The sequence below is a fragment of the Apis mellifera genome, linkage group LG15 (assembly GCF_003254395.2).
Source record: "Apis mellifera strain DH4 linkage group LG15, Amel_HAv3.1, whole genome shotgun sequence".
Taxonomy (NCBI): Eukaryota; Metazoa; Arthropoda; class Insecta; order Hymenoptera; family Apidae; genus Apis; species Apis mellifera.
Genome location: NC_037652.1, coordinates 5,875,381 through 5,902,164, shown reverse-complemented (window position 1 = coordinate 5,902,164; position 26,784 = coordinate 5,875,381). Strand labels below are relative to the sequence as shown.

Here is a 26,784-nt window from a genome sequence, read left to right as displayed (position 1 = left end):
TTATGGTCGCTATTTCTCGATCTCGAATCAAATTGTTTGCTGATGGCTAGATTCCTAGAGAGACCACGATTAATTAAAACAATTTCTGTTCACGGTTGTGTAGCTCAATCTTGGAGAAATATGATCGTTGCTCGAGCGCAACGATTAGCTATTAATTTCTCTTTTTTTTTTTTTTTTTTTTTTTCGTCGAAGAATTCACGGATGTCTAAGGATGTACGAATATATTTTGGGTAAAATTTCGAGATTGAGATTTTTTCTCTCTTTTTTTTTTGCTAATGAATATTAAATCGAGAGTGAAAGTTATCGTCAAATGATCGTTCTCCATATATTTACAATGTTCACTCGCGAAAAAATATATTCTCGCGAGAGAAATTTGTGATTTCGTATCCTACGGGAGAGGATATAAATATAAATAGTATAGTTTATAAATATTGTCGTACGAGGTAAACAAACTAAAATCGAAAGTTTTCTCAATCATTTTTTAACTAAGAATTTTAAATTTATGCAACAAGTTTTGATTAATTAATAAAGTTAATCGTATCTTTCGATCTCGCGATCGATCGAACAGCTTGCGAAAGAAATATGAAAATTCGTCGGCCAAAAGGGGGACGACACGCTTTGGAAACACGGTTTGGAACAGCTAGTCTGATCTCGAGCCATTCGAAAAAATTCTGTTCGGCAGAAAATGAGAGTGAAACTTTCGTTGCGCGAGCATATTTTAAACAAAGACTCGGACAATTAAGCCTCGGGCAAATTGTCTTGGCTATCGCTAGCCAATAAATTTTTCTCAGTTTATTGTTAATGAAAATGCGATTGTTTAATGAACGTTCGTAATAGTATTTGATATAGAAACATATAGCGCGCCGTTTTTAATTTGTTTTGAATCGCGGCCAATGAAATTTTTTATTTCCTGAAATGAATTGATGAGGACGGAAAGAGAGGAAAAATTTATAAATTTTCAATTTTCTTTCGGTTCGGTTTCTTCCGAATTTTTAACAAGTTCACGAAGTTTGTCAAAGAATTTATTATCACACCACTCGATCGAGTATGACCGAGAGAATTTAATACGAAAGTGGCGGGGATCATTCGCCATAAACGTGATTCCCGAGTGCAAAGTTCTTCAAAACTAATTTTCAAGAATTTAATTATCAACGAACCGGCACGTAATTTCAGAAGGAAATTTCTTGTTACATTCTAGATAATAATAATAATATAATTATATAGATAATAATAATTTAACGTATTATAAAAAAAAAATAAATAAATTTTCCATTGAAAACTAAAATTCTAGAAAATGCAATAGGTAACGCTAAATTATAATTTACAACAGTTTATATGCAGTTTACTTGAATATAAAATCCGTCGACAATTTTTTGTCGACCCTCGTATATTTTTGCATAGTCATCCACAATAAAGAAAAGAAATAAAAAAGAAATAAACGCCTTCGTGAATGTTAATTCGCGTATAAACTGTAAAACACAAGTATGTTTTAGAAATCGTCGTGCTAGAACGATCGATGTGTCACAACAACAACAACAACAACAACAAAAAAATCGGTTAATTAATTACAATACTTCGAACGTATATATTCCATTCTACAACTTCATTTTCATACACGTATATACACACACGTATGTAGTATCGGTGCAGTATATTGTCGCATCGATGTTATTTATTCCTAGAATTCTGTAAATCAATTTCCAAACTATGAATTTTCCCACTTTGATGTATTCTTATAATTCGAAGTGTTTTAAAAATGTTTTAAAAATTTTTGAATTGTGATGTCATTTACCTATCAAGCGTCCAATGTTATCACATTCAAAATAATAATGTATCTTTTTTTCTTTCTTTCTTATTTTCGTTTATTTAGATACCGTGGTAAATTTCACAAATCAAATAAAAATTATAAGTGTGATAGTTCGTCATTTAATCGTATATATACATATAAACAGAGATTTAGAATTGTTTAAAAGGCTTATAGCTGGCAATCGATTGCCAGGTAAAACGATACACGACAGAGTCTTTTTGAAAACGCGACGATGTTTCGTTCATGGCTCATGAAACAAAAAGAGCTTGAAATCGCTGAAAGCGCGCGCGAATAGAACGCAGTAAAGAATCATCAAGAAAGATTTTGCAAGTATAATCTTTCAGACTCTTTACTGCATGTCTTTGTTCATTACGTGGCCAGATGTTTCCGTATCTCGGCTAGACTTCTCTACGCATTGACACGTGGAGATGTATTTTGCATGAAAAATTGTTCTCAATTCCCCTCCCCCCCGATGACGCTGGTTTTTAAAGATCTAGAATTAATCAGTGGCAAATATGATCTAAGTTTACATAAATAATCTATGTAAATTGATTTTTTCCTTTTTTTTTTTCAATACATCGTTAAACTCGATCGAAGAAATTCAACAGATTGTCAAATAGATTTAATAAATCGTGCGATTTATTCCATCTAATTATTTTTCGAGCTATGAACATATCTGCTTCTTTATTTTTGTTTCTTTTAATTTTATTTAATTTCGATTATCAATTATTGTTTATTCCTATTCCTTTGAGAATATATATTTTAATGGAAAGAAACATTATTTAAGATAACGAAAATATTAAACTTGAAATGAAAAATACAAGATACTGATATTTAAAATGAAAATAAACTTTTAATTAAAAAAAAAAAAAGAAAAATTTCAATGCATCATTTCCGTGTAAATGCAAATTTGACAACAATTTGAACTAATCTTGGTAAATAAAGTGGAAAAATATTCAATTTTCAATTATGAAAATTTATTATAAAATTTGCAAAAACGTTTGTTTTGTAAAAAAAGAAAAAATAAAAAAAAATATTTAACGAACTGAGACGAGTCGTCAGGAATCACCTTGATGATACCGATTTTTATCTAAAAAAACAAACTCTTGGAAAATTATTCGCAACACCGTTCATCAAAAATCGGCAAACGTGAAACGAAACGAAAGATTGGGAAACACTCGTCTGGAAAAAATCCACGAACGAGTCGAGGAGAGCAGCGGAAAAGGGCGGAGTTGATTAGAAATCGGTGAGAAATCTAGAAAGCATCAAACACTCTCGACAGATATGAATTCGACGCATCGTGATTTGATAAAAATAATGGAAACGACGCAATGGATCGAGAGAAAAAAATCTGGCTGATTTCCATCCAAAAGTTTTCGTCGAATTCCACGAATGCGATGAAAAAACTGTATATATATATTTTGATAAAAATTGGAAAAAAAAAAAAAAGAATTTAACGAATCGAGAAAAGGACGAAACTGTATATATATATATTTTGATAAAAATTGGAAAAAAAAAAAAAAGAATGTAACGAATCGAGAAAAGGACGAAGGTGGTCCGAAAAATCGGCAGGAATTCGAATGGTGATAGCCCGAACGAAAATGATCCCCCTGTTGCGGGACCTGTGAACGAAGGACGACAGGTGGAGGGAAGGCGAACGAAAGAAAGAAAGCCGGTTGGTCGAACGAAGACGAAGCATGATTGGATATAGGTGGAGTGGAGGTACGGGTAGGAGCGAGAGCGAGAAAGAGAAACAGGGGGAGAGAAGGACGTGGGTCAGCTCGTTAAGTTGCGAACTCGATTTTACTCGCTTCTGACCGCCTCAGTCTCGCGTCAGGACTCGCAGAGGACGAGGTGTCTCTTCTACGTGCGAAATTCCTCTTCAGCTGACACGCGGCTCAAAATACGATTTCAAACGATCGTGAACCAGTGAACGGTGCGGTTGTGTGTCTGATTTTAGCCTTCCGTGCGTAGCTGTGTTTTGTGTGCTGGTGAATTTTTTTTTTTTTTCCGTCGTACTCTTTTTCTCGATTTCTCTCGAGATTTTTATATATATTATATTTTATATATATATTTTATATATATAAATATATATATATATATATTCACACTCTTGCGCATCAGAAGACTGATGCTACCGATCAACTGTGAATCCCTAGTGACTCCTGGCCAGGATTATACCTAGAGGATACGCTTCGAGTGATCATCGAAAACGGAAGGATTCGAAGTCAACGAGATCGCGTTGGAATTTGATTCGAAGGTACGCATAATTAGATATATAGGAGATGACGCAACAGATCGAGATTTACATTTCAATTTGGTTCTTTCTTGAAAATTTATTTGACGATCGTTCGTGATTTCGCAATAGGCTATAATTTTTAATATTTTCCACCGATATTTTACTCTTTCTGTGATAAAAATTTCGAGAGAGAAAGAAAAATTCGAAAACGAATGGTCAAAGGAAAAAAAAACAACGAGCAAGATGAATAAATGAAATGGAAAAACTCGATCGTTGCACGGATCTTCCTACGTTACGTTAAGGACTGAAGGAGGAATGGAAAACATTGGAATTAATTTTGTATTTCCCACAATTGAGAAATTATCGTTCATGGTTGCGTTCGTGTTATTATTTTCTTTCTTTCGACTGTGAGAAATTCGATCCGCCCGTTTTCACCATAATTACGAGCATAAAACAAAAGCGAAAAGCGGTTCGTGTGTTCTCCAAGCTCCCCCTCCCCTCCTCCCGCTCGTCGGAACAATCGAATCGGGTAAAACCACGAGTTATTATCGAACCGATCTACAGATATCCATTTCCGATCGATCGGGTTAGATCACTACTGATTAATCGTTTCTCGCGGCGGTTAACAGGAGAACTGGATCTCGGGAGGAGATTTTGTTTACCGCAATGAGTCAGCTGTTTCCGCAGATTTGTGAAATAGAAAGCGAGTTTGCTCGATGGAATTGCAGTATTTTGACAATCGAGGAATGCACACGCAGTGAAATCGAATCGTGCTCTCACGTAACTCGGCGAGAAAATATTTTCCTAATATTTCTTTTTTTTTTTTTTTCTTTTTCTTTCCTTTTTTTTTTTTTCTCTCTTTTTCGCGATCGCGTCTCATCGACGCGATGTTATTTACGAAGAGCAAGCTTATAAGATATATCTATATCGAGTGTTTGATCGCGAAGTTGCTCGGTCTGAAAAGTGGATCTTCATCGAAGCAAATCGAAATTTCACTTTCGACCGATACGATGAACAAATTTAACGGCGAGTTGTTAAATTTTTCTCTCGCTTCTCTCGATCGAGAATCGGCAAGGAAATGAAAAGTGAATGATGTTTACCTTTATTCCAGACAGCCTGTACACGCATATACGCGTATTTTTCTTTTGCAATCGTGCAAATCGTTTTTAAACTCGTAAATTGCGATACAAAGATAATAGAATAGAAAGAAAGAAACGAGATATATATCAATCCTGTCTAGTCATCTGTCCGTTGCTACTCCGATAGGGAAATGGATCTCTGTCGAGGCAAATCGAATTTCACTTTCGATACACGAACTCTTTTTCCTTTTTTTTTTCCGCAAAGAAATTCGATTGTCGTTCAACAAATTTCTGCCTCTGATCAAAATGGAAGAAAACTCGACGCGGAAAGTGTTTCCTTTTGTTTCCACGTACGTTTCAGTAATCTATAGATAGATGATAGCTGAAACGCACGTGAGGTAAATTCTTGATCGTGTGATCGACAAGAACAACCGCAACGGATATTCTCCGCTTGTCGATCGGATAATATCCAACGGAGAGAGGTTAATTATTACGTTAGAAAGAAAATAAACATACACAGCCGGTACGATGTAACGATTTCGTGTAGAAATACTTTCTTCCGCGACACGAGGGGGGAAAAATAAAAAATTCCTCGACTGGAGAAGAATTATCGTCGTCCGTGTAAATTTCTCGAGACGAATCCTTTATTAATCCCTCGTTAATTCCTCGTCGCACGGAATTCGAAACACACCGTGTGCGCGTATCACGATCCAGGTAAACCGATGAAATTGAACGCGGCGTGAAATCGAGAGTAAATGGGTGACCTGAAATCTCCTCCTCTATCGAATGGAAGAGAAAACGAAAAGCGTGAAACGCCGCGAGGCGCCGCCGCCGCCGCCGCCGCCGGCTCTCACAACTGCGGGGCAGAAGAGATTCCACGGGAGAACGAATTTCGCGCGATCGACGGAACGATTAGTCGCGATCCGTAACGATTCTAGAAAGTAAAACGAGCGGTGGCCGAGTTGGCCACGCGGCCGCCGTTTTACCACTCCGACTCCGACGATTCGACGAGTAAAAGTCAATGACAGACAAAGAGAAGGTTGGTTGAATATTCTTCTTCTTCTACGGTTCGTGTAAAAAAAAAAGCGCGAGCCTCGTTTGCCTTTCGGCCCACGTTCGTCCATCGTCCATCGAGCAGCAACCGCGCCACCATTGTGTAATTTCGTGTTATCGTAAACGTAACCCCCTCCTCCCCTCTCCGATGAAAAAGATCATCGTCGTCGTCCTCGTCGTCGCTCGCTCGCGCTTGCGCAATCGCGTTACTTTACGACGGACGTTGTGCAATGAAAAAATGCAAAGATCAACGGAATCGAGACGTTATATTGCCTATAATATATTTTATGCGTTTAATTTATGTTTATTTCTTTTTTTTTCCCCTCGATACCACGATTTCGCGCGAATCGTAGCCTCTCTGTGCGGGCATCGAAGTCACTCGTCGCGAGTCACTCTGCCGCGACGACGCGTGGCAACGAACGAACCAGTGAGAGTGCATCTATTTCCCTTCGATTTCGTTCGACTTTGACCGCGTGCTTCTATTTTTAATATCGAGAGAGAGATATCTTGTACCTTGGATTTGATCGAAAAGAAAAGAAAAAGGATTGGATAGATTCTTCTTCCAATCTTCGTCCATCCAAGTGGATGCCCTCCGCGGCGATAATTGACAGGCATCCCCGTGGGCTGCATTCGAATAGTAACATTAAACGCGAGTTTGCATTTAAGGATCGGCGGAACAAAGCCCATTATCTCGGATTCCTTCCTTCCGTCGGAATATCATTCTGCCAAACGATCCTACTCCTCCCTAATCGTCCAACTCGGTTTCTAACCAAAATGAAAATTCCTCCTCGAGTTTCTCTCGGCTTAGTTTCGACTATTATCATCAATCCGTTATGTATATATACGTGCTCCGAGGAGCAGATCGAATCTCCTTTCTCGGCGGATGAAAGTTTCCTCGCTTTACATTTAAAAAAGCGTAGCCATGCTTTTCATGCGATGAAATTTCGTGCAACGTTGAGTTTACGGGACCTCGAATTCCTATTCTTATTCTTATTCTCTCCTCCTCTTTCTTGCTCGTCCTTCTGTTCCTTCGTCAGGAACATTTGACATTTTTCTTTCGAGAAGCACAGGTCGGAATTTCATTGGCATTAAGGAAAGAAAAAGGTATTAGCGATTTGGAATGGTCGTGGTCGAAAAAAAAACCACATTTAAAAACCGTTATATTGAATGTTAATCAGCTTGGGATACAATTGGGACGGGTTTAGTTGAGAAGGCACAGGTCAGAATCAGTTAACAAGGCTGCGAAATAATAATAAAATAATAATAATGCTTGATCCTGCGATTTTAAAAGTATGTCGGTCAGTTACCGGTCAGAGGCAAGTCGAAACGTCATCATAAAATGATTACACACTTGTTCGGCTACATTCCCGTAGCACGGTAAGCTTTCATTGCAAATAAAATACATTCATCGCAACAAAATCAACGTTTCTCAACGTTCTCATTCGAATAATAATCATTACGAAATTTTAAGTTTCTTTCATCTTTCTACTTGGAGCATAACGACGAAAATAGATTAAACACTCGATTGAACATTATCGATTCTTACTTTCTGCACAGTCACGAAATATTTTCTTATATTATCGTATAAATGTTTTTTCTTACGTCGTAACATCATAATATATTCTCATTTTCCACGCGGCATACGGCACTTCGTCCCAAGATCCAAGGTTAACGAACCTCGTCGAATCAAAAAAAAAAAAAAAAGAAATCGAAGAACCAACTCGAGAATCTATCTAATCTTATCTATTTAATTTTCTATAAAGTGATTTTTAATGTATTTTGATGTATTAAGGAATGTATAAAGCTCGCTATATATGTATGTATATATATTTATCGCGCTATATTTTTGTCTAGATTCAACATTCCTTTTTAACGATACAATCTCCCCCCTCCCCCGCTTCGTCAAACGATATTAAATGATTATTAACGAGTCTAATAGCGGCTACGAAATATATTCTAACGATCATTACGATCGATCGTCACCGATGATTGTAGTGATCGACGACCAGTGTTGGCAATCGTCACATTCTAATGGTGCAATTGTGCGCCATAATCGGACAGAATCGTTGCTGCGTCGACAATTGTTCAATCTTTTTGGCCAGATCGTTCCACACCGTTTTTTTTATTCAACCGCCGCCCTTTGATCGCGATTCTTTTCGCGCTTTCTCGAAGAAGAAACTTTCCCCTCCAATATCTCCTACAAATCCGTTGTGCAAATGTATTCCACGCTAGATTCACAATTGCCGAGATACGTAGAGCGCGTTAAATATGAATGAAACGAAGAGAGGAGAAGGCAGTTATTCTATTTCGCAGTTGGAACGATGTTGTTATTTATTATTTTTTTCAAATATTGCGAATATTATTATATCGTTATTATTCAGCGTTTTATTCAAAATATCCTCTACTCTGATCAATATTCAAGAGGAAGACGCATTAGCATGGCAAATATTTCGAAGCATCGAGAGTTTTTGATGTTTTCTTCAGATTGAAATTCTTTCCTCTTTAAAAGTCATCTTCGCTTTAGATCTTTAAAAATACTTGTTTGCTTCCTGTCTCGATTGGACACTGATTGTTTTCGTGTCTCGATTCGATTCCTCGTTAAACTTAAGATTTTCTCGTTGGTTTAGTCGCTTGATTAAATTCTTTTATTCTGTGAATTAATATTCTTGCATCGAAAAGGAATTATCCATCTTTTTTGTTAAGAAACGAAATTTAATCGAGATACGATTGGAATTGGGAAAAATGATGAGAAAAGGGGGTAGAAGATTTCGTTGAATGAAAAGGAGGCAATCAAAGGACAGCTGATTCTTCGAGGAATAAATGTACAGGTTTATGTATTGAAGTTGAACTTTCGTCGCGACCAACTCTACGCTACGTAATGTCTCGACTTTCTTGTTACGCGTTTTGTTACATATTTATAGAGACGAGAAAAACTCGGACAAAAACATGTTTGTTCGTCGAACATGTCGTACGTATATACAAGGTTATATAAAAAATAATGTTGTGTAATACTAAGCAAAAAATATTCCAGACACGTACCGTTTGCTAAAAACAGGACAAATTTTTCTCTTTGGCTCAAAAAAAAAAAAAAATTGCGAAAATAGAATAACACGATATCGGTGTTCGGCTGCGAATAAAATTAAATTTTAATTGGAAACGTCTTGGAAACGACGAATGTTTTACCCAATTCACTTCACTTTCTTCTTTTACAAAATTCTTAATTATCTTTTCAAATCTTTATCCAACAACATGTTATGTCTACGTTATCCCCAGTTTCCATATTTATTTATTATCACGAATATATTCTGTGAGAAACGTTTCACGTTCTTTCTCGCTTTATTCTTCTTCAATCAAGTCTCTCCACCCAAAATGTTCGATCATCTTTAATCAAAATCTTCGTCATCCTCCATTTTCATCAATAAAAAATATCCCTCCTTGAATATTTCCTCCTTTCCAATTCCAATATTTCTCGATCCCGCCTCTAATTTTCCTTTTCAGAAAGGATCATCATCGATCAAAATCTCCCCTCCTTCCATTCCCCCATTCATTTATCGAGCTCATTAAAATATCGTATGCACGGAAACGTCGGTTGCATAAGCACGAAAATTGAACCCGATCAGAGGGAGAATCAGTTGCGAAAAAGAAGAAGAAAAAAAAAGAAGAAGAAGAAGCGAAGGTCATACTTAACGAGGCCCGAGACGTCCGCTCGAGACACGTCGCGATCGTCATGAAAGTCACGCTCGAGATCGGCGTCGACGACCAATCGGGTCGTCGATTTCAGGTCGAAATCGAATCAAGGTGAAGGACGAGGATCGACCGTGCGTCGAAGAGAAAAGAAACGAAAAGAGAGGAGAGGAGAGGAAAAAGGACGAGAGAGAAAAGGGGGTGTGTTTGTACAACTGGGGAGAAGGTATTAGGACGAGTTAAACGTTTCTAAGCGTGGATCCGTTGGCAGAAGGTCGATCTATACGATATATCGAACGTACGTGCTTGAATGTCGCCTCAAAATTGTCGCGCGACAATCGATAATCCGCGCGTGTAGCCAGACGTGTACGTGTTTACGTTGACTTAGATAACTAACATTGCATTCGACGCGTTCACGATCGTGACTGGATGAAAGTGAATGGTTGAAGAGATACAGCATGGGAGTATGTATCGGATAATATGACTGGAAATGACTGAAAAGAATTATTTTAAAAAAAAGAAACTTTTTAAAAACTCTTCGATACGATACGTTTTTAGGTTTCTTTGTTTTTCTGATTTCATTGAGTTTTATATCATGTGTATGTAATTGTGGTTTAATCTTCCATTGCTTGGAGCTTATTATCTCCAGTTTTGTTGTTGAAAAGAAAAATTCTGAAGTTTTTCTCATTCTTGTTTTAACGAAAGAATTTTGATAAGGTTGATTTTAATAAAAGTTCGTTAATCTTAGCCTCGAGAGGAAGTTTTTTATATAAATAATTTCTAACCACCTATTCTAATTGGCGTAAACAGTCGACGGGAATAAAAGATTAAAAAGAAGTTAAAGGAGCGTGAAAGTGTTAATGGCGAGTGTTTAACACCGAATAAAAAAAAAAAAAGAAAAAATCGTAGTTTCAATCACTGTGTCAGGCGACACGCCGCTTTCTTTCGCGATTTAACGCATCGATTGTGAGATCATTCGACCATTAACGATCTTTGTTCTTACGTAAATGGAATCATCGATATCATTGACCCATAATTTTGATTCCTATCTATCTGTAGTGTTTATCAACTCTTTATTTAACGCACGGTTATTTTTAGAATATTAAAAAAAAAAAAAGATATCGAGAAATTATTCAAATAATCAATTTATTCACTGTTAAAGAAACGAAAGGGTGTGGAGAGGAACAACTATTATCGCTGCTACTATTTTTACTCGGCAATTTTCCTGATAGTTAATAGAATGCGAGAAGGGGAGTGGCGGCGAGATTCTCTTTCAAAATCGTGACTAAATTTCCAATAATCCGAATTTAAAATTCATAATATTCGTTTGATGCAATCGCCGTCGAGATTTTTATGGAAAGTGATCAATAATTTGTGATTCCAAAATACTTTCGAAATGAAATTATCGGAAATATCGTTGGTCATCGAAGAACATTTTCGATCATTTCGATAAAATTTCGAAGAGATCTAACGACAAAGGAAAATAAATTGTGCGTAAATTTATACAATAATTTGTCTCTATTAATTTGATCATCGATTAGATCTGGTGTCTGAAGTGAAACGACACAAGGAATGCAATTATGAACTGACTGGGCGTGTTTCTACTAATAATATTATTAGAAATGTTTTAATCATTTAGGAATCACGTATATAACGATTATCTATTTATTTATCGTCTTCTATATATATATAAAAAAAAAGAATCACAAAAATTGATCGAAGAAAGAGAATTTCCTTGGACTAATTTTATAAAAATTTGACGTATCGTCTCCGATCCGATGAATCTCTTGGATCTTGCGCAACTGTATCGATGATCGAGATAAGAGAAATAGAGATCGGGGAGAGAAGTGAGAGGTTGGCATATCGAGAAAGCATATCGATGGGGGAAAAGGGAGGAGTACAAAATCGAGACTTTGTCGACCATGGCCCAGAACACGAAGACTCACGTGGCCAGGTCTTTCCACACGCGTCCTCGCGGTACGTCGTCCTCTGGAATGCCGGCTTGCGTAATTACACCGCCGTTCCTCAAGCTGGGACATCTCTCTTCGATTTTCGAATACTAAACACGATCACCTGCATCGATCATATTTCTTCAAAATATCACTCCGCTTCCTCCAATAATCGTTCGTAAATAATTTTTCTTTTTTTTTTTTTTTATCGATAAAAATCGATCTATAATACGAATCAGGATATTCTTTTCTAGTAATTGTAACTTAAAAAGTAATATGCGTTTCTTGTCTTTTTTTTTTTTGCAATAAGATTGGCTTGAATAAATTTACAAATTGAAATTTATCGATCATGATTGTTAAGTCAATCGTTGAATTTTTTATTAATTATCTGTTGTTATTAATTTTTTATTCGTTCGAGACTAGCGTTATAAATATTAATAGCAATTTAATTAACACGTGTGTTTTCCGACTGAATCCATTTCAAACTTGCGCATAATAATATATGTTTATTCGAAGATAAGAAGAATGCCCGTGACGCAGAAAGGTGTGCGTTTGCACACGCAATAGAAAAATTAATTAAAATTTCGAATAAACTTACTTTAAGTATAATAAATAACTTTGTTTAAAATGCTCGAACAAGATTTCTTATTCGTAACTTATTGCACTCGTTCGTCCCTCTCCATTTTGAATACCACGATTAAATACTATTATCACAACACTTTTTAAATTATATATCGAGTTAAATTTATCGAAATAAGTTTTTTTACTCTTAACTCGAAAATTTTACCCGTCGCTACCCGTGACGAGACAGAGTGACACTCGTCACCTCGAAACGACAAGAGATTAAGTAATCTAATCGTAAATTAATTCAGGCTGCCTCCTCCTGTCTGACTATATACAGTCATTATCTACTCGCGTGTCGTCCGATTGCCACGTATCATCCACGTATCGAGAACCGTCATGAAAAACCGTTTCCTCGAAAAAAAAAAAGAAGAAAAAAAAAAAAGAATCGACCATTTTTTCCATCCTTCAATCTCAAAATTAAAGTATTAATCATTGGACAAAGTGAAATTTATCGCTTGATGCTCATTGAAATTCCGAACGAGGCTCGTAATCGAGCAATACGTCGAAACACATTGAGGCAAGAATAAAATTAGCAGAAGGTTCGATGTTTATCGCGTTGCTTAATCCTTTGCGTAGAAATTGAATAACAACGCGTTGTAAATTTCTTTACGTCACGAAGTAATATTTTTTCTTTTCTTTTCTTTTCTTTTTTTTTTCTTCTTTCTTCTTTTCCCTTCATCCGCATAAACATTTTCCCCTTTCTATTTAATTTATGAGAGAGCCGCGTTACTCTTCCCGCTAATTATCACGCGGCTGTATATAAATATATATATGTATATGCATATAGTTGCGACGTGGTTCAAATTGTTACACGAACGTATCCGAACGTGTACGCTCTGTACACGAGTCGATAACTGTTTCTCTCTCGATAAGTCGACTTCCCCTAGTCTCGAAGGAAGTTACGTGAAATGTCGAAAGCGCTCGAGCGTGTACCTGTACGATTACAATCGAATGTACAACCGAACGCGGTAATGGAGGATAATAAAGTTGCATCTCGACGTCTTGAAAATTTGCAACGATAATTCGCAACGGAATCATGCGCATCGTGACACGTAAAATTATCCAGGAACGGAAAGAAATCGTGTGACACGATTCTATGAGATTTCGATCGAATATTCGTAGAATCTTTCTTTCTTTCTTTCTTTTTTTTTTCACGAATGGAATTTAAGATTTCTAAATTTCTATAATCTTTACGTTCTCCAGTATTTATATATCCTCTTCTTTTTTTTCTTTTCATTTCGTATCCAATATTCATGGTTGAATATAAAACGCAAGTTTCGCAAGTTAAATTATAAATCATAAATTCGCAATGGATGTTTTTGTTTTTTCTCTCTAATCTGTATTTGAATATTAAAAGCGAGAGAAAAAATATAAATTCAAGATTCGAGCCGCTGCTCCATATTCCAGGATACGTACATTTTTCTTTCTCTTTACTTTCACATCTCTTTTAACTTTTTGTTCTCACTTGTCCAAAAATTCCAAAGATATTTCCTTCTCGTGTTCACCACACAGATAATGACCTGTGATATTGATAATAACGCTAAAGCCGTGGGAGTATAATATAGGCTTCACGAGGATTAAATTATCATTCGTCACAATGAATGACGAAGCGTCTTCGCGCCGATTCCTTTCTTCCAGCATCCTCCAGCGATCAATCATAGTTGGTGGAGCAAAAGGAAGTTATAAGTTGCACGATCCGTTAGAATGCCGGATGGATTAACGCAACACTTGCCGATAATTCGCGATCGCGGAAAGAGATAAGCTACCGAGAACCGCAGAAGCGTCTTCGGGCGGCAAGCCGTTGCTTTCTTCTTCCGATATATCTGCTCGCTTCGAAACGAACACGTTACGAAACACGGTTTGTTGGCTTTTCCTCATTTAGAGACACGTGCATTCTACGAGCGCATACCGTAATTCAAGCATGGCGGGAGACTCGGCACAGACGACAGAGGAAACCGCTTCCAGAAGATTTATTCGCGATTGAAACGGATTGACCTTTTCCCCCGATCCGTATCGCTTTTCGACGATGCCTCAGACGTTGTGGCCCGCCACTGAATCCTCATTACGTAACAAGATGCTGCCATCTTGCTTCGTTGTTCCCTCGATCGTAAATATTCGCGCGAGTAAACAAATTTTTCTTTCTTTCGCCATATCTACCCTTCCATTCTTATTTACGCGCGCCTCGTGGACGCAACTATGTTACGTTTTATTCAACAAAATAGTACGGTTATGTTTTTTGCATCCATTATTTTCGCATCAGGGAATTTTTAATCTTCTGTCAATAAGTATTCCACTTTTTTCTACCTCTTTAACGTGCTATTTCTCACGAGATCAAACTTTAATCGGGGATAAAAAAGATTGTGAGGAATAATCGGGTAAAGGAGGACGAATTTGGAATCGGAAAAGGGTTATTGGGATCGAAATCGAGAGAGAAAACAATAAGCGGGGGAGAATATTTGCACGGCCTTGGAGCAGCGATATAATATTTCTTGGAAAACGTGTTGTACGCACTTTTGGCCGGTGCAAACGGCGTAATATCGGCCTCAACCGACAACCGGTGAACAGATACGTCGATACGCGTTGCCCAATGAACCGGCGAGCGAAAAGAAAGCCGTTTTCTTACGTAAGCAACCACGTTCCCTCTTTCTAAACGATCCTGGCTGGACGAAGTCCGTCGCCACACACGTAACCTAACCGAGGCTTTGATTTTAGGGCCCCGCCAGCTGTTTCTGTTTATTTTATCCGCCCGATTCAGTGTTTCGTCTCGATCGTTTGCCAATCCATTTCATTTTTGCCATTGTTCAGATGTTCGATTAACGCAAAAGTATCGCGAATAAAAATATAATGCAAACGCAGAGCGTAATCATTCTTATATAAAATACGAAAAAAATTTGTTTCATGAAAATTAACGAGCAAAAGCCGTGTACAAGTTATTGGATTAATATTACGTGACGTGTAATGAGCAAATAATAATGTTAACGATGAATGAAACGTCAAATGGTCTCTCTGATCTGACGTTTCGTTACGAGAAAAATATTTATCCGATCTTGTTAAGTGAATCTAGAAGAAAAAGGATGTTATGAATATATATATATATAATTCGGCGAAGGATTAAAGTGCACGCGAGCGAGATTGACACAGCAGTGATTCACCTGTACGCAACAACTGTGAAAGAAACGAGGGTCGACTGGTTTGCGGATTGTTCCCTCGAACGAAAATGGACGATCCGTTAAATCAAAAGTAGTCCAAAGTAGCGTCTTTCTTACTTGACCGTGACTCGACCCTGTTTCGTTCGTGACTCGATTGCAAATCGATTCTAAATTTTTCGTAATCGTTGCGGCTTAAACCCTGCTCTCCGATATTTCGATCAACAACGATTCGTATCTTTTTCGAATTACCATTCCCTCGTCCAAGGCGAATACAGAAAAATGAAAATTCATGGAAACTTGAAAAAAAAATACCTTCCAGAAACTTTGGACCCTTGTGTATAATAATTTACTCGGAAATCGAAGGAATGAACGTCACCGCATAAGCTAACAATTCGGTGTTTCATTTATTATTCTCAATTAGCTTGTTTTGCGTCACGAGCGCTTCAGTGATTGGCGCGCCGCGGTATTCTTTGACATGCATACTTTTTTCACGCTGGTTACGTGCCTTTTTGCGCACTCGGGCCGCTTTTAACGCGATAAAAAAAAATGTAACAAAATATATGTATATTTAGTAAGTAACGATGATTACGATGAAATAGCTTCTCTTTTCCCAGCGACGAGACTGTGAGAAGTGACTGTAATCTGGCGAGCGGCAACATCATGCAGAACAATTCGGAAACATCGTTGAACATACCGAGCTCGGTAACGCCAGGATTGAACAACACAGCGTGGAATCGGCAGCAGGCGGTTTGCGTGAGGAACGCGTTCAAAACTTATGGAAGCTCGAGAAATCCGAACCACATCCTTCAAAATCTCAACATGACGGTTGCTAAAGGATCCATGTAAGTGTTATCGTTAAAAAATCTGCTTCGAATCTGTCTCTAACTTTCACCGAATTATATATCTTTATGCATCCGATAATATCGGCGTGTAATTTCAGCGGAACAATGAGATCTGTCTTTATTCTCGTGATCATCGATTAGAATTCTCGGTGAAAGCGTCGGGGGGAGGGGAACGGAGATTACGGATTTATTAAAGAATTATCCGTAATAAAATTATAAATTGTAAAAATTATAAAAAGTCGTAGTTGATTACTTTATTAATATTTGACGCAAGATTGAATTATTTATTTCTGTTATAAACAAAAAAAATATCTGAAACTGGTAATCCTTGACTTAAGTTTAATTATTCCGTTCTGATGAAATCGATTCTAAATACTTCCTGTTACTTAAACTTATAAATCTGTAATAGATAGTTATCGATTAATTTTATAAAACGAATAAAATAGATTACTGTTGTTGTTCCGTACGGGAGATACAGGAGAGTTTAAACGGCGAAGGATAATAAATCGCTTAGGGCTTAAACGAAAGGTGGCTTTCTTAGAAAGCAACGGGTAAAGAGGGATCGACCGAACGTGACGACGATCTCTGGCCAATATTTCTACGCTTCTCAACAACCGTGCTCTGTTACGCGCGATTCACCGTGGAATCGGTTCCGCTCGAGCGATTATTCCCATTTCGATATACGGAAACGCGGCGGTTTCTATTCGAGTTCAAAGTTTCCGGGATAATACGAATTCGCGAAACACCGTTATCCCCCCCGTTGTGTAATTTTATTACGCACACGGCCCATTATGTCGGTTATACTATTACGAACATCATGGATTTTATGCCAAAAGAGTACGTAACAAGCGCGCGATCGCACGATTACGATTGCACGGGAAATCGCGATTAAATGGGAAAAAGGGCAAATGTGCTCGAAGCATTTGGATAGACTCGGAATATATATGCGAAAATATCGTACAGCCAATGCTGTTCGATGTACGCCCGAATCTATCCGATCTTTCCCGAACGTGCCCGAATACTCGGACGATTCGAAATAATAACGAATAAACGAGGAAAAACGTGAAACGATTGATCGCTACATTTATCTACAGGAATCTATCGGTTAATAACTCACGATTATTCATAGAATTCTAATCGAAATATATTCATACGGTAATTAGATAGTTGCTTGATTTCTTGAGAAATACGTATATAGCAATAACCACGAGAAATGATTATAACTTCTAATCGGAAATCGCGAATTCAATTCCACGGTTCGATCGTTGTTTTCTTTTCTCTCGATTACAACATGTTCTCTCTCTTATTCTGATCTTTTTTCTCTTGAATTAGTTACGGGCTTCTCGGTGCAAGCGGTTGCGGTAAAACCACCCTGCTCTCATGCATCGTTGGACGAAGGAAATTGAACGCCGGCGAGATCTGGGTACTCGGTGGAAAGCCAGGCACCAAAGGATCCGGAGTTCCCGGAAGGAGGGTCGGTTACATGCCGCAGGAAATCGCCCTCTACGGGGAATTCAGCATAAAGGAAACCATGATATACTTCGGATGGATATTCGAAATGGATACCGCCGAAATCATGGAAAGACTTCAATTCCTGTTGAAATTCCTCGATCTGCCCAGTCAGAATCGATTAGTGAAGAATCTTAGGTAAAATTAATTTCGATCGATGTATGGACGAATGAATTCTTCTTTTCTTCTTGAAAAATAAATAAATAAAGAAAAATAAAGAAAAATCGTACGACTTTCACACAATAACTAAATTATTATTTTTTGCAGCGGTGGCCAACAGCGACGAGTGTCGTTCGCCGTTGCCCTGATGCACGATCCAGAACTGTTGATTCTCGACGAGCCAACAGTGGGTGTGGATCCTCTTTTGCGACAAAGGTAAGGTTCGCGATGGCGTCAGAGTGAGTATATACGAAAAGTATATAGTCATCGTTTGAAATAGGTTTGCCCTTATCCATAATTTTTATTAGATTTGAAATCGTCTGTCTAAAAATATTCACTGAGAAACCGGTTTCTCCCAATGAGGATTAATTTTTCTTATCTGGCGAATATTTTTTATACATTTTGATCTGATGAATTATTCATTTTTTTTTGTTTTTCGTCAAATTTTCATGGCAATATTTTTCTAAAATATCTTGAGCTAATGTAATAATGATTAGAATCACGCGATTTATAAGCAAAACCTGTTCTCCGGCTGAAACTCTCCAAAGATACGCATAAGAGGTTAAAAACCTTCCAAGGCTAAATCAAAAACGAAAGAGGGGAAAAAATTGTGTGTAAAAAAAAAAATAGAATAACAGAAATAAATTGGCGCGTAACAAATGAATGTTGCGGGGATACATCGTGCTTTTGAAGATTCACTTTTAAGTGAAAGTATCATTTACCCAAGCTCAAAGAGAGGAGAAGGAAAAATTAGGAGTAAAGGTGACTGAACGCAGACTCTAAACGATCTTTTGTTTCCAACCAATTGCGAGAGGAAAAATTAACGCCTGCTCTCTGGAATGCAATTTCCATGCAATTTTCCTAAACTATACGTTTTAAAACGTCTTTAAATAACCCACGTTTCCTAACTCGATTGGAACGTATAAACGAAGATTATCCTTAATTACAAAACGCTTATATCGAATAATGGATTTACGCTTTTTATTTCGCATTCAATGAAGATTCTTGATGAAGAAAAATTCACGGTGTTTCAACCGAGAAGAAGTCACCGAGTGTGGCAATAAAAAGAGTTCGAAAGCATTAAAAAAAAAAAAAAAATAGAGAAATGGTTTCGCCGAGAGACCAAGAGAATTTCATTTGTGTTGTGAAATACGGGTGTCAGATTCCAATTATCGTAACTAGGAATGTGGAATAATATCAATTCCCGTGGAAATGATTAATATTAATATTAATATCGATATATTGTTTACGACCCTCAATAAATTCTTCTTGAATAAAATTTCCTTGAATTTATACCAGGTTGTAAATTATTGTGAAATTGTGAGAACTGATTCACAATGAATTTTATTTTAGAATTAAATAAGGATGCAAACGTTTATCGTCCTCCGATTAAGATAGACCTTGGTGAATATTTTTTATTTTCTTAATTTATCTCGAGTCCTTCGTGATTTAAAAAAAAAATTTTATCCCGTATGAATGTTCGTGTAAGAACGATTAAATAGATAGATAGATCGTAAATTGAGTAGTAATTGAAATCTCTTCGATAAAATTTTCCATTTTAATATTGAAAATTTTTAAACGACGTATTCAAGATCGAAAGTAAACTTGGGTTAAAATTTCCATCGACACCGATTTATTATCTTTCTTGTTTGCACAAATTCTTTCAGAAAGTTCGATCAAGATTCTCGTGAAATCTTTCACGTTCTATTCCAAGTCAGATGTCACATCTCGTTTAAAAATTAAGATTCTCAACTGCTCTGTAAACAAATTTTATTTAACCAGATCCCCCCGATAGTTCCATCCGGTACATCCGTTCTTCTTTTTTTTTTTTTTTTTTTTTTCAAAAGAATGACAAACGACAAAGAGAGTTAATTAGCCGCTAGAAAGTTTGAGAGGCGATTATGACTGCTGTAAAGCGAATGGACTTCCTTGGATCATGGCGAATACTCGCGATCATCGGTATTTAAGACATGCCAGTTTCTCGAAATTCAGGCGTCCGTGTGTAATGATCCTCCGCTTCCGGGATTTCTCATAGAATGTAGCTTGACTAATCGAAAAATTAGTTTTCCTTACGTGTTAAAATATTCTTCTAAAAAAAAAAAAAAAAAGAGTATCGAAGATAATGATTTTGAATCGTATCAGAATATTTTTTTTTTTAATATTTTTGAAGTAAATCTTCATTGATAAAATAATTAAAATTCATAAAAAGAATTTTATGGGCAAAAGAATGGATAGATTCTCGTAGAAATTAATTTAAAATCTTCAAATGAGCTCTTAAAATCGATGATCTTTTTTTTATAATACATATATATTATTGGTATTCGTAAGATTAATAATACTTTTTCCGTTGCAGCATTTGGAACCATTTGGTCCAAATCACGAAGGATGGTAACAAGACCGTAATCATAACCACTCATTACATCGAGGAGGCTCGACAAGCGCACACAGTACGTAGAGTATTATGCAATGGCATCGTTGATATGTAATAAAAATATTCGGGGTACAATATCGGTGGGAAATGTAATACAACGATGCGATCATCATCATCACTAAACAAAATTGTTCAATTACAATAATGATCGCGTATTAAAATTGTGCAACATATATTTCTTTTCAACAACTGTGTGTTACACATTTAGATGAAAAAAAAAGAGAGAGATCAAAAAGAGTTATTCGTGGAAATTGAAGAGAGAAAATTTGAGAAATAAATATTTTATTTAAATTACAAATTTATGTAATTGTTTGTTATGTAATGTTATTTGATTTCTAATAGATTTTTTTTTAATCTTTCGCTGACAGATTGGTTTGATGAGGACTGGTCGATTATTAGCTGAAGAATCTCCCAGGACTCTTTTAACAATGTACAATTGTACATCTTTGGAAGATGTTTTTCTAAAATTATCGCGGCAAGAAGTGCAAGTTACTCAACAACCAGTAACTATGAATATCTCGAATAATATTAACTTGGTAAGGAGAAAAACTAAATTTAGAAAAAAAATAAATTATTGGAATAAGTAATAATAAAATAATAATGAATCCAAAAATAAATAGATTTAAAAATAACTAAACTTACACAATGCAAAAGATATATTTCATTATAGGATACATGATTAATTATAATTATATAATTATTTAAGGATATATTTGACTAAGTTGATATAAATTATATATGAATTATATCAACTTAATCAAAAAATCATAGATCAGAATTATAAAAATATTAAATAAAATAGATACAAAGAATTAATTTCAATCATATTACCATTGCAGGCATCTCTGAACTGGAATAAAAAAAGTGAACCAGTATACGTAACAGAAGAATCAGGCGTTGTTGGCTTAAACTTTTCCCCGAGCAAAGAGGTTCTCATTCATGATTCAACGAATGATCTTGGAAACCATTATGATGTAAGAATATATTTAAAAAATTTTCACATGTGAGAAACCTATTATCATATGTGTGAAAAGCTATTTTAATCAGCGTATAATTTTTTCAATAAATAAATAAATAGTCTTATGATACATATCGTAAGTTTGTTTATTTTTTGTGGAACAGATGAATGGAAAACCGCTATCCGGTGGGAAAAAAGTGAGGAATTGGAATTCTTCTAATAAGTTTTCTGACTGGTACAAAATATTAATCAATGGTAGAATGAAAGCTTTGTTGCAAAAAAACTTTTTACGTATGTATAGGAACGTGGGGTAAGTTTTCTATCCATTAAATGCAATAAAAATAATATTATAAATTTCTTATTAAATGAAAATAATAATTTTTTTTTTATTATAGGGTGTTACTGTTCGTTTTTGCACTCCCAGTAATGCAAGTAGTTCTATTCTGTTTGGCGATTGGTAAAGATCCAACAGATTTAAAAATGGCGATAGTTAATCGTGAAATTCCTATTGGAAATTCGAGTTGTCCGATATTAGATGGTTGCAACTTATCATTGCTTAGTTGTCGATATCTTAGTTTTTTAAACTCAGACTTAATAGAAAAGGTAAGATTATTGGTTTCTAAAAATGATTCTGATTCTAATATAGTTATTAAAAAAGACATCTATATTTTAGCACTATTATTGGGATCTTGATACGGCTATAAATGCAGTGAAAGAAGGAAATGTTTGGGGAACTCTGTATTTTACAGAGAATTTCACGGATGCTCTTGTTGCAAGAATGGCCTTAGGAAGAGAAGCTGACGAAGAAACCTTAGATCAAAGTGAACTTAGAGTTTGGCTAGATATGTCCAGTAAGTTTATAGATTCAAGTTATTATAATATTATATTTCTCCAAATGTTAAAATATAACTAATTATTATATATATTTGTTATTATTTATTATAGATCAACAAGTAGGGTTGATATTAGTCAGAGATATCCAATATTCATACAGGGATTTCGCCAAAGATCTTTTAAAATCTTGTGATCAAAATGAAAAATTAGCTGATATACCAATTCAATTTAAAGATCCAATTTATGGTACTCAGGAACCTAGTTTCACCGATTTCGTGGCACCTGGAGTAATTTTAACGTAAATGAAAATCAATTTATTAGATTATATCGATTATAGAATTCAGAAAAATGACTCAGAAGATATTTAGAAATATATTTTTCTTGCAGCATTGTCTTTTTCTTGGCTGTAGCTCTCACTTCTTCCATTCTAATCATCGAAAGAATGGAAGGTCTTCTAGATAGAAGCTGGGTAGCTGGTGTTTTACCCGCAGAAATCATTTTTTCTCATGTGATTACCCAATTTGTAGTGATGTGCGGTCAAACTGCATTGGTTCTAATCGTCATGCTTGTTGCCTTCACTGTCGAGTGTCAGGGACAAGTCGGTTGGGTAATTGTACTGACAATTCTTCAAGGTCTTTGTGGCATGTGCTTCGGTAAGTTTAAATTATAATCTTTCATGAGTAATTTCTAACTATAATAAAAATAATATTTAATGTTAATTAAAATTATACAACAATATTTACTTATAATTATGGAAAAGATAAATTATTCTTCATATTCTTCTTATTGCTTTCAGGGTTTGTAATTTCAGCAATTTGCGAACTTGAAAGAAATGCAATTCAGCTTGCTTTGGGTAGTTTCTATCCTACACTTTTATTAAGTGGTACGTATATTATAAATTGAGAATACAATTCACAAAATAAATTCGGACCAAGAAAATACGATTAATGATATAACAAAATGTTTTCTTCAAACCAAATTATCTTATTTCTTGTCTTAAAAAATATTGTGATGTTTTATTTACATTATACGTTAATTATTTATTATTTACTTATTGAATTGTAGGTGTGATTTGGCCAATAGAAGGTATGCCATCGTTTTTGCGACGTATATCGCAAGGTCTTCCTTTAACAATGGCCACGACAGCACTGCGTGCTATGTTGACACGAGGTTGGGATATGGGAGAAATGGACGTTTATTTAGGTTTTATTTCAACCATCAGTTGGATAATCCTGTTCCTTACGATAAGCATATTGGTGCTCAAATTTAAGCGCGGGTAGATTCAAATACGCTTTATCCAGGCGTTTGAAAATCGTTATCGCTACGTGAAAAAAATAAAACAAATTAAAAACATGTTGGTTCGGCTGGAACAATCATGGTCAACCATTGTTGGAAACTTAAAGCGGAAAACGATCGCTTTAACAGCTTTCTCGAGACGATCTCGTTGCGGCCTCCGTGCATAAATTTTCAGATATGATGCTCCTTATGCGCTTATTAATATCCCTTGAATGTAAAAATTGTATGAAAGAATGAATGTGTGTTTAAAGTGTGTTTAATCCTTAGGGACTTTTTTCCTTTTATCTCTTCTTTTTTTTATTTAGTGCAACATCTGTAATATAATATGTATCTTTAAGGATGCATTTTACCAAGGATATTTACAAGAAGTATTCATCGTCTCGTTTAAATTGACCTACGAGAACACTGTACAGTATACTTGGCGATGAACGAGACGATTTTTACTTATATCCGATACAACGTGCCCTCGTAAATTGTAAATGGGATTGTGAGTAGTAACTGGTTAAGTTAATGAGTAGTGAATTAGATGTAGGAGAGTCCTACTTGCCCATGACTTAAATGTATGTTTTATTTATCTTGTAACGTGATGAGAATCGATGCGATTAAACAAAGCGGAAAACGAAGAAATGATATATAAAAGTAAAATGGAAATACGTTTAATGTGTAACCGTAATATTTTGTATAAAGATCAACATTGACCGATATAATTAGAATAATTAATATGCGCTAGTATGCAATTCGATTTTAAGACATAAAATATGTACCATATTGTAGCATATGAATTATATTTTATATATTATCGATATTTTTAACGGGCGATTTGATTCTCTTATACGGAGAATACATAAAAATGATTTATAAAAAAAAAAAAAAAAAAAAAGAAAGAACACACAGAATGCAGTTTATATTTCCATTTTCCATTCTATTTTCTGTATAAAAAATATTTACAAAAAATAAAAAAATATTTCGGTGTCTATCTTGTATTTCGCTATTAACTATTCCAACAATTGCATATGCAATCCTTCATTGCTGTAAATTAATTCCAATCTATTTTAATTATTATTTAATCAACGTTAATTTGTATTTTTCTTCCTCGATGAACCACTCTTGATTCTCTTCAACAACATGCTTCCAATACTCTGAAACATAATTACAGTGACACAATTTGCATTCACTTTAGCAAGATTATTCAAAGTAAAAAAATATACCACTTAATTCTTTTATCGTTCCATTCGTACCACCATATTCTTTTGGCAATATATTCTTCGGCAAAGTTTCGTGTAACTTTAATTTATCGCGTGAATGAACATGAACTCTCTGTTTCAATTTTTTATTCATAAAACTTCTAAAAATGTTTAATACTGTATTCACGAATCTGTGAGCATTAATAAAGTCCAACGAATAAATTCTAACAGGATAACAACCCTGCCATGCATGAACTAAATTTCTAATAACATTCGGTGGTAATTGGAGAACATGCTCATATGTAATATTGTCTAAATCCAAGATACTCGTTACACCATATATTGTTACTGACTCGTGATCTCGTAATGCTACATCCAAAATCATTAATGAAGCCTGATACGAAAAAAAAAATCTTTTTATTTATATAACAACAATTTTTTATTTCTTGTACACAAAGTTAAGATTATATTGCGAGAACGAATTTTAAAAAATAATTATATTGCTTATTTTTTTCAATTACATAGTTCAGTTAATATTATTGAAAGTTTTTTGTTATTCAAAGAGTTAATTATTATTCAAACCTTCAACATATCTGACATTTTATGCCTACTGGGAGAATGCGCAGCTACGCGTATTATCACAATCATTCTGCCTTGGTTATCTAATTTTCTCAAAGGTAAAAACACCCTGGAAAATCAGATTTAAAAAAACAATTTTCTCTTTTATTATAATTAATTATAATTGATTTACTGAATTAAAAATAATAGTCAATTACAAAATATATTTTATCAAATGTAAATATGATATCGGTATTAAATGCAATCTTATAAGTTCGAAAAGATAATAAATTATTGAACATGATAACAAATAATGGTATTGAGTATTCATAAATATATGTAAAAATATTTGTAAAAATTAATACTATAAAAAATAATATATCAAATTTATAAATATTATTATTATTTTAAAAATATATAAAATATTTTTTTGTAAATATTTTTTTTGTAAATTTTTGTAAATATTACCCTAAATCAAACAGTTCTTGTAACTCTGGTAAAAAAGGATTCCTGTTACTATACCATTCAGGAAGATTTGCTCTCTGCTTATAATAATTCCAAAGTTTAGATTTTGTTTTCTCAACATTAAATTTGCATGCTCTTAAGAAACGAAGAATGAAAAAATCATCTATGAAAATATAAAATATAATATACACGTATATAATACAATTTTTTTAATTGAAATATAAGATAATCAAATTATATTTAAATTTAGAATAAATTTCGAACCTGTAGGCGCATGTAAGTCGTTATTTTGTATTATCCATTGTCTTATTTCAGCAATTTTAATTGGTCTAATTTCATCAGTTTCATTTAAATTAGCCGCCAAATATATCTTCTCCTCCGAAGATAGTTGACAAGTATATTTATTTAATGTCGACATGATACAATAAAATTTTTATTTTTAATAAATTACATTTGTTATTTCACCAAAAAACACACCAATAATTAGATTTTTATATTTAAAATAACACTGAATTCTTTGATATTGAATTATAAAACGTAACATGAAATAACAAGTATCACGATTTCACGATTTATTTATTATGATTTCAACATCGAATGTCAGTAGAAAGCTAAATAAATTGTAATTGCGCTGATCTACAACGCAAGTATAAATTGAATTGGAGACATCTGTCGGAATATTCGCAGTATTTCTATATACAATACAAGATAAAATATTCTGAACTTTGATCGTTAGCTGAAAATAAATCGACAAATGAGAATACAGAATAAATCTAATGTCCAATTTCTATTTCATGTTTTATAAAGCTATATATATAATAATAATAATAATAATAATAATAATAATTTTATTTAACGTCAGAAAAAAAGAGCAGAAATACTAGACTAGTATATAAAATAAATCTTAATTTTATATTAATAATTTTATTATTCTAAATATTAATATTAAAATAAGATCTGATTT

At 34.7% G+C, this 26,784-nt stretch overlaps 2 protein-coding genes across 7 annotated transcripts in view; one reads left to right on the top strand and one right to left on the bottom strand.

Annotated features, from left to right (window-relative positions):
* The window catches only part of LOC409666 (ABC transporter G family member 20), a 35,551-nt gene extending 11,054 nt beyond the window's left edge, over nt 1-24,497 (top strand). Inside the window, exons 1-15 of one of the 5 annotated variants that reach the window (XM_006563414.3) lie at nt 3,580-3,798; nt 3,967-4,067; nt 16,199-16,426; nt 17,759-18,073; nt 18,203-18,310; nt 20,448-20,541; nt 20,894-21,061; nt 21,365-21,499; nt 21,648-21,793; nt 21,879-22,086; nt 22,157-22,334; nt 22,429-22,615; nt 22,705-22,970; nt 23,114-23,200; nt 23,383-24,497. In XM_006563414.3, the coding sequence (XP_006563477.1) occupies nt 16,245-16,426; nt 17,759-18,073; nt 18,203-18,310; nt 20,448-20,541; nt 20,894-21,061; nt 21,365-21,499; nt 21,648-21,793; nt 21,879-22,086; nt 22,157-22,334; nt 22,429-22,615; nt 22,705-22,970; nt 23,114-23,200; nt 23,383-23,597 (2,289 nt within the window). In that variant the 5' untranslated portion in view covers nt 3,580-3,798; nt 3,967-4,067; nt 16,199-16,244 and the 3' untranslated portion in view covers nt 23,598-24,497. Of the gene's footprint in view, nt 1-3,579; nt 3,799-3,931; nt 4,068-16,113; nt 16,133-16,198; nt 16,427-17,758; nt 18,074-18,202; nt 18,311-20,447; nt 20,542-20,893; nt 21,062-21,364; nt 21,500-21,647; nt 21,794-21,878; nt 22,087-22,156; nt 22,335-22,428; nt 22,616-22,704; nt 22,971-23,113; nt 23,201-23,382 lie in introns of those variants that run through there. The other 4 variants (XM_006563413.3, XM_006563412.3, XM_016916561.2 and 1 more) reach the window with 4 other exon arrangements.
* Nucleotides 24,188-26,578, bottom strand: LOC100576855 (retinol-binding protein pinta-like). 2 transcript variants are annotated; one of them, XM_026445579.1, is made up of 5 exons: nt 26,085-26,578; nt 25,878-25,983; nt 25,380-25,485; nt 24,822-25,191; nt 24,188-24,752 (listed from the first exon to the last, which is right to left on the bottom strand). In XM_026445579.1, the coding sequence occupies exons 1-5, from the start codon at nt 26,236-26,238 to the stop codon at nt 24,673-24,675; spliced, it is 816 nt and encodes a 271-aa protein (XP_026301364.1). In that variant the 5' UTR covers nt 26,239-26,578; the 3' UTR covers nt 24,188-24,672. The 2 variants fall into 2 exon arrangements, with proteins under 2 accessions (XP_026301364.1, XP_026301363.1); XM_026445578.1 differs by having other exon boundaries at nt 25,824-25,983; nt 26,085-26,572.
* Nucleotides 26,579-26,784: the final 206 nt, after the last annotated feature.

What these genes read in the sequence shown, in the direction of transcription:
- LOC100576855 (XM_026445578.1), bottom strand. Translation starts at nt 26,238, where the DNA reads ATGTCGACATTAAATAAATATACTTGTCAACTATCTTCGGAGGAGAAG. An exon ending in CAAGAACTGTTTGATTTAGG is followed by an intron (nt 25,486 to 25,823) that starts GTAATATTTACA and finishes CTGATTTTCCAG; the next exon opens with GGTGTTTTTACCTTTGAGAA. An exon ending in AAATGTCAGATATGTTGAAG is followed by an intron (nt 25,192 to 25,379) that starts GTTTGAATAATA and finishes TTTTCGTATCAG; the next exon opens with GCTTCATTAATGATTTTGGA.